General features: G+C 38.8%; 1 protein-coding gene across 2 annotated transcripts in view; it reads left to right on the top strand.

Moving 5' to 3' along the window:
• LOC124555625 (TBC1 domain family member 22B) overlaps positions 1-15485 on the top strand; it is a 143260-nt gene that overhangs the window by 64379 nt on the left and 63396 nt on the right. For both annotated transcript variants that reach the window (XM_047129597.1, XM_047129596.1), the window contains exon 6: positions 12518-12657. In XM_047129597.1, coding sequence (XP_046985553.1) covers positions 12518-12657 — 140 coding nt within the window. The remainder of the gene's footprint in view (positions 1-12517; positions 12658-15485) is intronic.

Here is a 15485-nt window from a genome sequence, read left to right as displayed (position 1 = left end):
TGAAATGCAAATCTATCTTTCTTTCCAGCCGTTTGAGCTCTTCAACATACAAAGTAGCATTGATAGTGTGTCTGGCAGGTATAAACACATGGTGGACAAAATCACTAGCATATGAAGAGACAGTGAGCATTGTCTTCACTTTGGATCTGCTCATGCACAGAAATGTACCACTTGGAGCTCTCTCTCTTCATTTAAGGGCCATATTTCTGCTCAGTTCATGAAGTTCTTCACAAGTAAGCAATCACTTGGACTTGTGGTAGTTGGTCAGAATTTTTGAGGCCAGTTTTGCATAAACTTTCTTCGTGTTCAGTTGTTTGGTTACAGTCTCCCCAGAGTCTGATCTATTGGACAAACACTCATTCTACGACATGTATTAGAAAGTTCATGCACACGAGTTATACTGTCTTCACCTTTCAACACTGAAGAGCATCCAGAGCAACTTCCACTGTAGATGTTATCCTGGCATTCCAGAAACATGTTGTGCCACAGAAATATCTGCCATGTTGACAGACATTCATTTACAACTGCCTCTTCAGTTATTGGAAATGTTTCAGCAGTAGACTTCCCAAGTTTCATGCTGAATTTGACTGCATGCAAGTGAACAAAGCAGATCACCTAACAGGTTTGCATTAGGGACACATCTTGACACTCTGGGAGCCCAGAGTGGTGTTGGTTGAGTTGGGAAGCTAACAAACCCCATCTACTAGTTGACGGATAGGCCATGATCTGACCAGTAGGAGTGTTAAAATAGAGCTGATGACATTGCTTTCCAGACAAACCTTTTACTTCCAAATGTGTGTGCATTTGAGAGCATCTGCAGTCATTTCCCCATAATAAACTGAGTGGGGCTCTGAACTCAATTTACTATCGACTGGTTGGTGCAGCTTTCTTGTGTATTACTGCGTGGGGCTTTAACTGGGACCATTGGGCTCAGTAACACTCAGAGGTGAACCTCTTCTTTTCGAAAACAAAGTTATTTTCTTAATTTCCATTTGGAATTGGAAAGTTGGGTCACCTAAAATATCATTGGTATTATTCTGTTCAAGTATTTGTAATGTGTTGTAAATATAATCTTGATTGATTGTGTTTACTACTGCATTACTCTTCTCAGCTTTTCTGTCATAACGTGTGTGCTGTAGTTTCCTGTTGATGACAATAGAGCAGATTTAACTTTGCATTTGATTTTTGGCTTTATGGCAAAGTATCAACCTGCTCAGTGGAAGTGCTACACGAGTTGCAATGTACCGTACTTACTCGAATCTAAGCCGCACTTTTTTTCCGGTTTTTGTAATCCAAAAAACCGCCTGAGGCTTAGAATCGAATGCAAAGTAAGCGGAAGTTCTGTAAAATGTTGGTAGGTGCCGCCACAACTAACTTCTGCCGTCGAATATATGTAGTGCTACACAGGCATGCTTTGCAGGCACAAAGATAAATACTCTTTTTTCTTCGCCCCGAGTTTCGACCACTGCATTTTCATATATTATCCAACGAAGTAAATACAAATTCCATATTGTTCACCTTCGAATGTAGCAGCCTTTCATTGTACTACGAAAATCCAGCTGGCAAGACTGCTTGGGATGTTTGTCAATATGGCCAACTCAACGTTCTGAATTTTTTCCTACCTGTGACAAGAGATGGTTGCTAATAGGAACTTTTGTGAATTGTGAATCACATGCAGTATTCTCTTCACCATAAGAATAATACAAATATAAACATTTTGCCATGTATTCTTTCGTGTTTGCTGCCATCTCATTTAAATCCTGTCTGCCTAATAAACTACGAAACTAGAGAGAGACAACAGCAAACGCGGAAGAATGTACACCTCATGCCATGTTTATATTCGTATTATTCTTACGCCGAATAGTGATACAGTCAGAAATGAAGCATGACAACTGACTAGATTTTTAAATCTAAGATGACTCTAATTTCTGTGCAGAATGTAATGTACTAAAGAGGCGCCTGCAAAGATTTTCAAATGCACAGAATTTTTTGCTAAACTGTCCTTCACAACGTCTTCTATCACACGCAGTCTATTATTTGGTTCTTATTGATCATTATCAAAGAAAGCAGCAGTGTAAGTAACAACAAATAGCAGTCTCTTGCCATTGTTTCGCTAATGAGACGATTGCTCTCTCTCTCTCTCTCTCTCTCTCTCTCTCTCTTTCTGTCTCTCTCTCTCTCTCTCTCTCTCTCTCTCTCTCTCTCTCTCTCTCTTTTTTTTGGGAGCGGCGGAGCGCGCACGAAAGCAAGCCATGTCACGAGCGGTGACAGGTCATAAACACTCATTATCAGTATGCAACAAACAATGCATGACACAGTACAATAATGCATTTTCAGCTTAGAGTGACGTAAACACCTATAACAAAGAGAACGGCACTTATCAGATCAAAGAAAAATAAGCAATCAGTTCAAACCAGATGAAGCATGTGAAAAAGGAAGGATACCCGTATAAATACGGACGGAGCGCCTGACGCATAGCAATGGCTACCTAGTAAAGCTTAACTGCTAAGCTTATGACTCGAACCAAACTACTCTAGCTGTATCATCATACATTTGACCTAAATTGTGTCTCATATTACAATGGGCCAACTTTGTTTCGATTTGGAAGTGCAGCCTAAAACTTTTCTCTCCCCTTGAATTTCGAGTCTCAGATTTCAGGTGCGGCTTAGATTTGGGATAATTCTTTTTCCTTGATATCGAGTCTCATTTTTCAGGTGCAGCTTAGATTCGAGTGTGGCTTAGATTCGAGTAAATACAGTAGAGGGAGCAAATTAAGTCTTTTGTTATTTACTCATTCCAGGTCAGGCTGAATACAGTTTTATTTGTTTGATGCTATTCATAATGCTTTTTGCACTTTCATGTCTAATGTTGATGTTTCAAAATGAACAATAATTTTTGTGTTAAATCTTATCTGTGACCATAGTGGCAGAGTATACTAACTAGTTTTAAACATAAGGCATTGTATAATTTTAGGGCACAGTACTTCTCATTGAGTGCAAACACAATGTGTTAAGTGATGTAAAAGTTATATAACAGTGAGAAATAACAAAGAGAGAATTTTGGATATAAAATAAGAAGGTAAAAGAAGAAAAATAAGGTAGTACTTTCAATCATACTAAAATACAGTTTCATCAGCAAACAAGAATTATGCAGCAATAATGTCGACAGTTTAAGATTATACTTACTCTGAATGTGTAAAACAGTGGTGTGAAAACAGAATTCTGTAACCAGTCACAAATGATTTTATAACTATTTTGCTACTAGTTTCAAAATCTCGTTCATAACTTTCTGTTTTACACTTCTGTATTTGCTGCAAGTCATATGGCTTGGTGTATTCTAGCAATGAAAAGTCATTGCTTCCTATCCTAACATCAGATGGATACAAAGCTAAATTTTGTTGAGAAAATGTAGACCAAATGTGTTACATGGTATTAATGAAATAATTCACGAGTGGTTACAGATTTCAGTGTTTTGTTTTTTTACACTTGCAATAATGCAGTAACTTAGCGTACTTAATGGTACGCGAGCTCACTAGACAAAATAGTAGTAGTAGCTCCCTTATAACAGCACAATGGTCACTTCAGAGTGCTGTAGATGGTGTAGAATGGGTATCAGTCTCTCACGTGACCCACCACCACTGATTCAGTCTTTGTTGTGAAGTGCTGAGTATGTGCCAGCCAGTTGTATGGAATCAACAGAGTAAAATGGGTCAGTGTGCAAATGTGACAGAATGACAGAAAGTAGCTCACATGTTAGGACCACCCCATGACCACACGGTCTGTACTAATTTCCCCGATTTGTCAGTGTATCAATGTGAATTGTCGAACGCGTCGACAAGGAATGTCGTACCACTCACAGGTATGTAACATGGCGTAAGGAGAGTGGTAAAAAGATCCCAACTGACGGGATCAGAGATAACTGTCATGCTTTGTCAGTGACAGTCGGTTTCAAAGCTGACAGGAGTTGTAGCTGTCAGTTAATGTAGGTTAGTGTCAGTTAATGTAGGTTAGTGTCAACCAGTTTGGGGTCAGGTACATTGCAAAAAGCCATAGCTTACAGTAGCACATGAAGCTGTGCGTCTTCAGTGGGCCAAAAAAGCCAAAAAACTGGGCAGTAGCTGACTGGAGGTGCATAGTGTGTTCCTCTTTTAAAATTATGCGACATGTCAAGCTCACTAATAGCCCGCTGAGGCATATAATGATCAGTGTGTGAAGAGTGTAATTTTTGTCAGATATGGTTTTGTGCTGATTTTAGGCTGTTTGTTGTACCATGACTAAGTCTCACTCATTCAGGTTACTGTAAAAGTGAACTGGGATGTTTATTTTAACATTGTCAGTTAACAAATTCATGATGAATATGCTGTGGACACATTTGTTTTCCTAGGTTTCAACAGCCATATTCACAGGGTTGTACGCATACATTGATTTGATGAATATTAGGGCACCCTATCATATCCCAGCTGGCCCTCAAATTCACTCAATTCTTAATACCATAGAAAATATCTGGCACTATTTGAAACATCAGTTGAAACAAAACAGTCAGAATTCTCTAAATTTGGTAACTTCACAGGATCTGTAAGGGACAGTCAAATGAAAATGAGGCCGATGGGAAAGAAGTAAGTAAACTGTTTATTATTTCAAAAGTGAGTGCTATAACTGTGAATACATTTATCCCACTGTGAGATATGATGGTCAATGCCTTCACGGAAAGAAGTTTGCAGTTGTCTACAGAATGAAGATTGTACCCAGGTGTGCACCTCTTCATCTGAAGCAAATCGATGGTCACATATTTCTTTTGTCAGAGCTCCAAAATTATTGAAATTGCATGAGAGGGGCATTGGAAAGGGGCATTGGGAATGTACAGAGGGTGTGTAAGGGCTTCCTAGCAAAACTTCTGCATTGTAATTGAAATAACAGGCATGCCAACTCCAGGAAACTTGTGATACATTTTTCATTGACTGCAAGGGTCTGATGCTAATTGACTTTCTGGAATGCAGCACCACAACTAACACAGTAGTACGTGAACATTTTGTAAAAATTGAAGCATGTCATCGAGTTCAAGCACCCAGAAAGAAGATATTCACTGCCTTCAATTTTGCCTCGGACAGTGGTTGTTCTGTAAGAAACCATAAATACACTCTAAGGGGGAAAAAGATGCTCTACGAAGGAATTATATAAATGCAACAAAAATCAGTAGATGTGATGCATGTGTACAGAAAAACAAATGATTACAATTTCAGAAAAATTCGATTTATTTGAGAGAAGAGCTTCACAATTTGAGTATGTCAATACTGCATTGGTCCACCTTTGGCCCTTAAGCAAGCAGTTATTCGATTTGGCATTGATTGATAGAGTTGTCGGATGTGCTCCTGAGGTATAGTGTGATAGATTTTGTCCAGTTGGCACGTTCGGCCTTCAAAATCCTGCATTGGTTGGAGGGCTCTGCCCATAATGCTGGATATGATCTCAATTGGAGAGAGATGTGGTGATCTTGCTGGCTAAGGTAGGGTTTGGCAAGCATGAAGACAAGCAGTAGAAACTCTCGCCATCTACATCTACTTCTACATATATACTCTGCTAGCCACCAAGTGGTGTGTGGTGGAGGGCACAATTCGCACCAAAGTCATATTTCCCCCACATCTGTTCCACTCGCGGATCATGCGAGGGAAAAACGACTGTCTGAACACCTCAGTACAAGCTCTAATTTCCTTTATCTTTGAATAGTGATCATTGCACGATTTGAAAGTTGGAGGTGGTAATATATGCTCTACATCCTCGGTGAAGATCAGATTTCGGAATTCATTGAGCAACTCCTTTCGCTTAGTGTGCCGTCTATCTGCAAGTGTGTCCCACTTCAAACTTTCTGTGAGATTTGGAATTCTCTTGTGATGGCTAAATGTACCAGTCATGAATCTTGCCACTCATCTTTGACCTTCTCTATCTCTTGAATCAGACCCAACTGGTAAAGGTCCCATACAGACAAACAATACTCTTAAGACTGGACGAACTAACGTATTGTAAGCTATTTCCTTTCTTGAAAGACCGCATCGCTTCAGGATTCTACCAATAAACCGCAATCTAGAGTTCACTTCGCCCGTTACTTGTGTAATCTGATCATTCCATTTGAGATCATTTCGAATAGTCACACCCAGATACTTGACGGATGTTACCCCTTCAGGAGACTGGGCATTTATTTTGTACTTGTACATTAATGAGGATTTTCGCCTTGTTATACGCAGTAGGTTATACTTACAAATATTGAGAGATAACTGCCAGTCATTACACCACTTATTTATTTTCTGCAAATCCTCATTGATTTGTTCACAACTTTTGTGTGATACTACTTTCCTGTAGGCTACAGCATCATCGGCAAACAGTCTAATGCTGCTGTCAGTACCATCAACCAGATCGTTTATGTAAATCATAAAAAGCAGTGGACCTATTACACTACCCTGGGGCACACCTGAAGTTACGCTTGTTTCTGTTGAAGTCACCCCATTCATGACAACATACTGCTCTCTGTCTGTTAGAAAACTTTCTGTCTAACTGCATACGTTATCAGATAGACCGTTAACACGCACTTTATGGAGCAAGCCACAGTGCGGAACTGAGTCGAATGCCTTTCGAAAGTCGAGAAATATGGCATCAACCTGGGAGCCAGTATCTAGAGCCTGTTGTATATCATGCACAAAGAGGGCCAGCTGTGTCTCGCATGACCACTGTTTCCTAAAACCGTGCTGGTTTCTGCAGATGAGCTTCTCAGAGTCCACAAAGGTCATTATGTCTGAAGAAAAAATATGTTCCACGATTCTACAACAAATCGATGTCAGTAAAACTGGCTGGTAACTATGTGCATCCGATTTTCTACCCTTTTTATAGATTGCTATGACGTGGGCCTTCTTCCAGTCCCGTGGAACTTTCCCTGTTCCAATGATCTCTTATAGATGATGGTTAAGAATGGTGCTATATTTGTAGCGCAGTCAACATATAGTCTTACCAGGATACCGTCTGGGCCAGATGCCTTCCTGGCGTCTAAGAACCTTAACTGTTTTACAATCCCAGATACACTAAACATTATGTCAGCCATCCTTGCGTTTGTTCGATAATTGAAAGTGGCAATGGTGCTGCAGTTCTCTACCGTAAACGAGTTTTTGAAAGCTAAGTTTAGAAATTCGGCCTTCTGTTTATCATCATCAGTTACATTACCCGTACTGTCAGCAAGAGAAGGTATTGAATTATTTGTAGCTAATATGTATCTAATATGTTCCCATCTGGAGTTGGTTTTCCAACCAATTGCTCAAGGTTGTATGTTGAGAGCGTTCCTAGAATAACTTCACACAAGTCTTTGCTTCTGCCCCCTGTGCTAAACGTGTGATTTTCCCAGTCAATGGATGCCAGGTTAAAGTATCCACCTATAACTAATGGATGCCATGTGCAGGTGGGCATTATCAGGCTGAATTGTAAGCCCAGGATTGTTTGCCATTAAGGGCAACAAAATGGGGCATAGAATACCATTGACATACCGCTGTGCTGTAAGGGTGCCACAGATGACAACCAAAAGCACACTGTTAGGAAAAGAAATGGCACCCCAGAACATCACTCCTGGTTGTGAAGCTATATATTGGGTGATAGTCAGGTTGGTATCTCACCTGTCAAGGGCGACTAGGCACATCATAGCTGATCGTTGAAGCTCAGTTCAGAATGAGACTCATCACTGAAGACAACTCTACTCCAGTAAATGAGAAACCAAGCCCGAGACATTTCTGTAGATGACTCAGTCAATGATGGGATACCGACCTGATTGTAGCCTGCCATATGGCCTGACAACCAGGAGTGATGGTCTGAGGTGCCATTTCTTTTCACAGCAGCACCGCTTTGGTTTTCATCTGCAACACCCTTACAGCACACTGGTATGTAGATGATATTCTATACTACATTTTGTTGTCCCTGATGTCAAGCTATCTTGGGCTTGCAATTCAGCAAGATAATGCGCCTTCCTGCACACGGCCAGAGTTTCTGCTGCTTGTCTTCATTCTTGCCAAACCCTACCTTGGCCGGAAAGGTTGCCAGATCTCTTCCCAATTCCCAGTTGAGAATTTTTGGAGCATTGTCTGCAGGGCCCTGGAACCATCTCAGAATTTTGATTTTCTAACACACCAGTTGGATAGAATTTGGCATGATATCGCTCAGGAGGACTTCCAACAACTCTATCAGTCAATGCCAAACTGAATAACTGCTTACCAGAAGGCTAGAGGTGGGGACCAATGTATTACTGACGTGCTGAATGTGTGTAGTTCTTTCTCTTGAATAAACTATCCAGTTTTTCTGAAATCATGTTTTTGTCTGTACATGTACATTACATCTACCGATTTCTGTCCCATGTGGATAATTCCTTCATGGTGTCTCTTCTTCTTCTTCTTCCCCCCCCCCCCCCCCCCCCTTTTTTTTTTTAAAAAAAAAGGGGGGGTGAGTGTGTGTTTCCATGAAGGCATTGACCATCTTGTTTCACAGTGGGATAAATGTATTAAAAGTTATTGGGATTATTTCTGAAATAATTAAGTTAACTTACCCCTTTTACATCTGGTTTTTGCATGGCCATCCTTGTGACTGATGGTCTGGAGGACTTTCGCAGTTCACTTATGTAAAAGAAAAGAAAAAAAAAAAGAAAAGAAACAGCTGCAGACATCAGTTTTATGTTATTTTATTATATGGCAACCAGTTTCAGCGACTCAGTACACTATCTTTAAGCATGTATGCATAAACAATAATGATAGCATCATCAACTTACCAACCATGCAAATACAAAGACTGTTTATAAACACCGGCCGGTGTGGCCGTGCGGTTCTAGGCGCTTCGGTCTGGAACCGCATGACCTCTACGGTCGCAGGTTCGAAACCTGCCTCGGGCATGGATGTATGTGATGTCCTTAGGTTAGTTAGGTTTAAGTAGTTCTAAGTTCTAGGCGACTGATGACCACAGGTGTTAAGTCCCATAGTGCTCAGAGCCATTTGAACTTTTTTTTTTTTTTATAAACAGAATAGAAGTCAAGGATACACTATGTTCACTATGTTTGTGAATGTACAGTAATAATTTGATACAAACCAACACACACATCCATTGTCACGTACCTAAAATAGAATTATATGTAGTATACCATGATGAATTTCCGCTCTATACATTGTACAAATGTACTATTTATTAATAAAATAACTAGTCAAATATTCCATGATTAAAAAGTGGTAAGTTAGGTGATACACTAAACTGCAAAATCATGAAGTAAACTACAAAAATAACTGTACAAAATTATAGATGTATGAAAGAAACAACAACATCAGAAATAAATAAACCAAATAAATATTCCCAGAATGAGATTTTCACTCTGCAGCGGAGTGTGCGCTGATATGAAACTTCCTGGCAGATTAAAACTGTGTGCCCGACCGAGACTCGAACTCGGGACCTTTGCCTTTCGCGGGCAAGTGCTCTACCAACTGAGCTACCGAAGCACGACTCACGCCCGGTACTCACAGCTTTACTTCTGCCAGTACCTCGTCTCCTACCTTCCAAACTTTACAGAAGCTCTCCTGCGAACCACAAAACACAAAAATATATGTGATCTATCCAGATACCCTATATTGAATGCAGTGAAATATGGCGTGGATATGTGAAGAAGATAATACTCATGTCATCAAACAAATCTTGGAATAAATATATGGAACCAACGTACACTGCTGGGTAATGTCACAAAAGATGTAATGGTGTAAGACACACACTTACACCAACCTATGTACAACATGTGCAACCAGGTAAAAAACTAGTCAGTAAAATTATAGTATAAATTTTACATTTACCTTGTGTTTATTTGACTGGCCCTTATAATAATCAATGAGTGGCTTCAGCTGGACATTACATACCTGGAAAAACCTGCGAGTCCTTGACCATGCTGAATTAAGGCAATTATCAAGGTTATAGATGGTTTTATAGGGTACTAGCATGATGTCTCCTGGGCTAACTAATTTTTTGTCCAATATGTTTACATATGAGCAAGATGTTTAAGAGGTGGTTGATGACAACCATGTAAATGTGTGCAGACTCAGTCTTGTTACAAGTAGCTTCACTTAAAAGAAGTACGTGATGATAAAGGAAATACCGTGTAACTGGTATTAACTGTAACTATAGTCTGTTTAAAATTACTTGATAGTTGACAACTGTCATTTGGCACTGCAGTGTTGCCACATCGGCTACCACTCAGTTAAAGGTACATACCAACACAGCAGATCACTTCACAGGTGCTGAAATGCTGTTCGTGTAATGCAGAGCGATGTTGGAAGATGCTGCCATCAGGTATGGTGGGAACATGAGATGCTCTATCCACAACTGATTTTAAATGTCCAATGGCTGAACTGTAGCAGAAAACACGTTTTGTAGCCCTGAATTTACACTCATTTACTAAGATAATCACAACTCCTTGATATGCAATGTATCTGAGAACATATTGGTCAGGATCCTGCGGAAGAACCATTAATGACTCTCACAGCATTTAAAGCTGACATACATGAGCAAACTCAAAAAAAAAAAAAAAATATATATATATATTCAGTTTCGGCATGAATAGCGAAATGTAACATATTGCTTTTGCTGCACAAGTTGGTGCAATACCGAGCGATGAGCAGTCCTTGTTGGAAACCATTTGCAGATTATACTTGACACCGACAGATTCCAAATGAAAAGAAAAATAACAGCAAATAAAAAAGTCAATAGGATGATGAAAATGATGCAACAAAAGATTAAAGATAAAAAAATACACTGAAACCATTTAATTGAAAATAATAGAGTATTCTTGATGAAGACTTAAATTTTTTTTTAAATTGTCACCAGAAGGGATTTGAACCCACCACATTTTGCTTCTCAAACTGTTACATTACAACTGTGCTACAGAAGAACTTTGGGTTATGTTGTTATAAGTGGTTATGTGTAGAACCAGTTGCAGTAATCATTTGCTGCCTTCAAAAAGTTGAAATGTGCATTATTTTGTCACTGTTGTTTTGTGTGTTTTTATTGTTTGTGATGAAATGTGAAACAAAAGAGAAGTACCCAGGATTTGGGATCTAAACACAACAAGAAGAAGAAAAAAGAAAAAAACAGACAAGGGATTGGAAGTTTGCTGTGGCAGTTTGGCAATGGTTGAACAGTTCAGGCGTGACGTTGAGTACACTTTTTGGAAGAAGATAGCTCCAACATGCAAAGTGTCAACTATCAAGTAATTTTAGTCAGGCTATAGTAATACATACTGAAGTAAGTTTCCATTCCTTTTTTTCCCCCCATACAACTCTTTGCATTTATTTAATGATGTGTATAAATCATCTGTGGAGTGATTACTTTCAATTACTGATGCATGGTGGGCTATTGTTCTGTGCCTTGCCCTGTGTCCATTTCCCTCTTTTTGGAAAACCAGCCACAGTGTGATAGTATATCATATTTTCACTGGATGTTTTTGTACTACAATCAGATTTAAAGTCATATAATTGGCCTTCCTTATCCAATCAATTATGTATATCCTATAAGCAGAGTTTCTTGTTTCTATCTAAGTGTTACAGGAGGAAATAAAATGAATTTCGTATGTTTTTCGTGCCCCCACTGTGCCACTTCCCTAATTTTGGAACCGTCCAACCCAATATTTTGTGTTTCTTACTGAACTTTGACTTATTATAATTTTCTGTCAGTTATCCAATTTTGGAACCATGAAGCCCATAATTTTGTATCTCTTATCAAAATGTGTTACTTGGTCCCTAATTAACAATTGGAAAATTAAGTGTCACCTCCTGTATCCATCTCTGTCTGTCTCTCTTTGTCTGACACATGTTTGCTACTCCATCTGTCCATCTATTGCAGCTAAGTCTTTTTCTCAGTAGAAAGAACTAGAAGCAAATTAATAGCTGACTTGTAAATTGCCGGTCAGAGTGGAACTATAGTGTTCAAATGGAATAGTAATTTGTTCGAAAAGTATCCTGTGTGTAAAATAATTTTTTCATGAAGAATATAGCATTGGTTCTAGTTATGCTTGTTGTGCACAGATACATCACTAGACTGTAATACAACCTTCACATAATTAAAGCTCTCCTGTAAAATTTGTGGATACTAATGCAAAAGTATTGACATACATAACATGCTTTTGGTGGTTGTGAAATATTGTGTGTTTTTAATTTTGTCCGTGGATAATGAGTGTGTGACAAAAACTTTCTGAAGTTGTTTGTTCCAAAAGTAAGTGTTTTGAGATTGTAATAGAATTTAAAAATAAATTTGGAAGTTGTTGATAGAAAGAAACAGAATAACTTATGAAACTGAAGGACTTGCAGCTGAAATTAAATTTGTGTCTTCTGTAGTAATTAAGAGTAACCAAATTTTCATCAAATTGGTGTTACAAAAAGTGTATGAAAACAATTTCTTTTTCAGTGCTACCTCTTCAACAGTTTGTTTTCTTTCTCAGTTTGTATTTGCCTTATTATTCGGTTGTTTTACAGGCTCAGATTCAGAAGGAAGTAAGTTAGAAAGGTTTCAACCATTACTGGAAAGTTCTCTTTTGAATTTAGAAGACCTTAGACACCTTAGTTGGTCTGGCATTCCAGTAAAAGTGAGACCAATCACGTGGCGCCTCCTATCTGTAAGTACCATTTAAAGGATATAAACTACTGATAATATTACTTTGTTCAGTATTTTGAATGTTATTATTCCAGGACGTACTTATCTCAGATTAATAAAAATAAAATTACCTTAAAATGTTTTCCCTATTTTTCTAATATCCATTTATCATCATCTTGCAGGTTCCTGCCACTGGCAAGGTCTGCTTGGAACACAAGCCTCTCCATCTTCTCATGCCTTCCAGCCACCTCTGTCATTGCTCTTGCGCAGTCTTCCTTTTTCTGAATGGTTTCTTCTTTCTCTTTTAACCATTTCTCTCTTGGTCTTTGCCTGGTCTATTGCCTTCCATGTCTGTCTTGTGTATCTTCCTATGCTTCCTCTGCCCTAAAATTATGTGCACATACCGATACCGTTTTCCTACAAACAGGTATTCATTGTGTATTATCCCTTTAACACTTTCATTTATCTTCTTTTCCATTTTTTGTTACACCTACCTGTAGAGCAAGGAAAAAGTCATTTTATTTTATGACCAAATTCAGTACTATTTTTTAATCAATTTCGGTGTTAATTCTTACCAAATTTTGCTGTTATTTTTATGCAATTTCACGGTTTTTTTTGCCAACATGGATGTTTTTTCCCCTCAGATTCATAACTTTTTTCATGGAAAGATGACAGGTTTCACAATATTTAAAAAAATCACTGATTTCACAATATTTTGTAACACTTGTCAAATTCATGTGATATTACTAAAAACCAACAATTTCACACTATTTTTCGCATTATCATTTTTGCAAAATTTTCCTCTCCCTTCCAATCTGTCGTCCCACAAACTAAATTTAACTTGCGTCCACCTTCCTTTTTTTTCCCTTGCCTTCATGATCCAAGTTCCTGCAGTACATGTCATTATTGCTATTTAATATATCTAGTATATCACCTTCTTTATTTGCTTCAGACCAGGTCTCTGCTTCAGCCATCCTGTTCTCTCTCCTCCCATTCTAATGCATTGTAAACTTCCCTGGCACAGTTCTTCTATCCTCAGAACTGTCTGCTTCTCTACCCCTTTCCTTTCTTGTGTCTCCCCAACTTTACTTCTGAAAGCAATGTCATATGCTTTCTCTGATTCCAAGAGACCTTTGTGCTGTTCCTTTTTGTATCCTACTCTTCATAGATAAAATGCAATTTATGATCGGACTGGTGGCAGCATGGTGGCCGGTCGAACAAACAAGCAGTTCATGAGGTCGATGATGGCGGAGTTCACGAAGTGAACAACTAGTCATAAACGAAGTCCAGAGCGTAGCGAGCGTCATCGTAGTGTGCACAAACAGTCCAGGGAGCAATCTGGATCAAAATGCAGTATAGGCAAGGCCAGTCACTATAGTAATTGATTGTGCATATGAAAGGCATCAAGGAACTAGCGAGACAGACATGCAAGTTGGTCCGCAGTATTTACTACTACACTCGCAACAGTGGACAGGCCCATGTGATATGTATGTGGTTGTGGCGAAGTATAATGCCTGATACTCTGACCCGCTCTCCATATCCATACTCTGGTTGGTTGGTTGGCTGGCTGGCTGGGTAACTCAGATCACTGTCAGACACTACATTCTTGCAGATGTCTCACTGCAAATATGAGTTCAACTATGGACCTTTCCCCCCCCCACCCTGCTTGCACGGGATAGAATAGCATGGAGAGCTGCATCAAACCAGTCTGGACTGAAGACCACAGCAACAAGAAGTCATACTGTTTCTCTCTCAGCTGCTTCTCCGCTATTCTCCAGATTCATCAGTCCAGTATTTTATAAAAAAAAAAATTTGAACAGTGGCATCTAAGGCTAATGTCTCTATAATTTTTTTATATACTTTTGGCTCCCGTTTTTGAAGACGGGTACGGTGTTATTCCCTTCTTCCACTGTTCTTGAGTTTTCATTTCCTTCCGACTCTCATAAGTCTACTAGGCCACCTCCTATGCTGCTCTCAGTATTTCGACATTTAGTTCATCCAACCCCACTGCCTTTCCTCCTTTCATGTTCTTCAGTGCCTCCTCTACACATTAGATTACAGAAAAGACTTCCTGACAGATTCCTATTCGAAGTTAACAAATATGTTGGTTTTTCTTGCTATTACCCATCTGCATTTTGTATCCTCTGTAGTCGGACCGTCATAATTATTTTACTGTTCAAATAGCAAAACTCCACCACTACTTTTAGTCTCTTATTTCCTAATCTAATTTCCCTAGCAGCACCTGATTTAATTTTACTACGTTTCATTGTCTTCATTTTACTTTTGTTTGTGTTCATTTTATCTCTTTTCAAGATATCAATTCCATTCAACTGATGCCCCAAGCCATTAGCCATTTCCAACAGAAATACGATTTCATCAGCAAACCATAAAATTTTTATTTCTTCTCCCTTAACTTTAATTTCTTTTCAAAATTTTTTGTTATTTTTCGTCACTACTTGCTCAGGGTATATATTGAATAACATTGGGGATAGACTACAACGCTTTCTCACTCCCTTGTCAATCGCTGCTTCCCTATCACATCCTTTGGTCCTTATAACCGCAATCAGGTTTCTGAACAAGTTATAGATTTTGTTCCTGTCACCTTTCATCAATAAAATTCAGTATCTTGTGTGTTATTCAAGGATTTCTACTGTGTCTTATTTTTCGTCTATTCAATTCTTTGCTGCCTTCACTATTTAATGTCTCAAAGCTGCCCATTCATCTTATGCTGTATTCCTTTGCCTTGTTTTTGTCAGTAGTCACCTAATTCTCTCTTTGAAACTCTCAACAACCAGTAGTTTCTTCAATTAATCAAGGTCCCATCTCCTTAGTTTCCTGCTTTTCTGAAAT

This window comes from Schistocerca americana, chromosome X (genome assembly GCF_021461395.2).
Source record: "Schistocerca americana isolate TAMUIC-IGC-003095 chromosome X, iqSchAmer2.1, whole genome shotgun sequence".
NCBI classification, from domain to species: Eukaryota; Metazoa; Arthropoda; class Insecta; order Orthoptera; family Acrididae; genus Schistocerca; species Schistocerca americana.
Note: the sequence above shows the minus strand (reverse complement) of the source record. Positions and strands in the feature narration are given on the sequence as shown.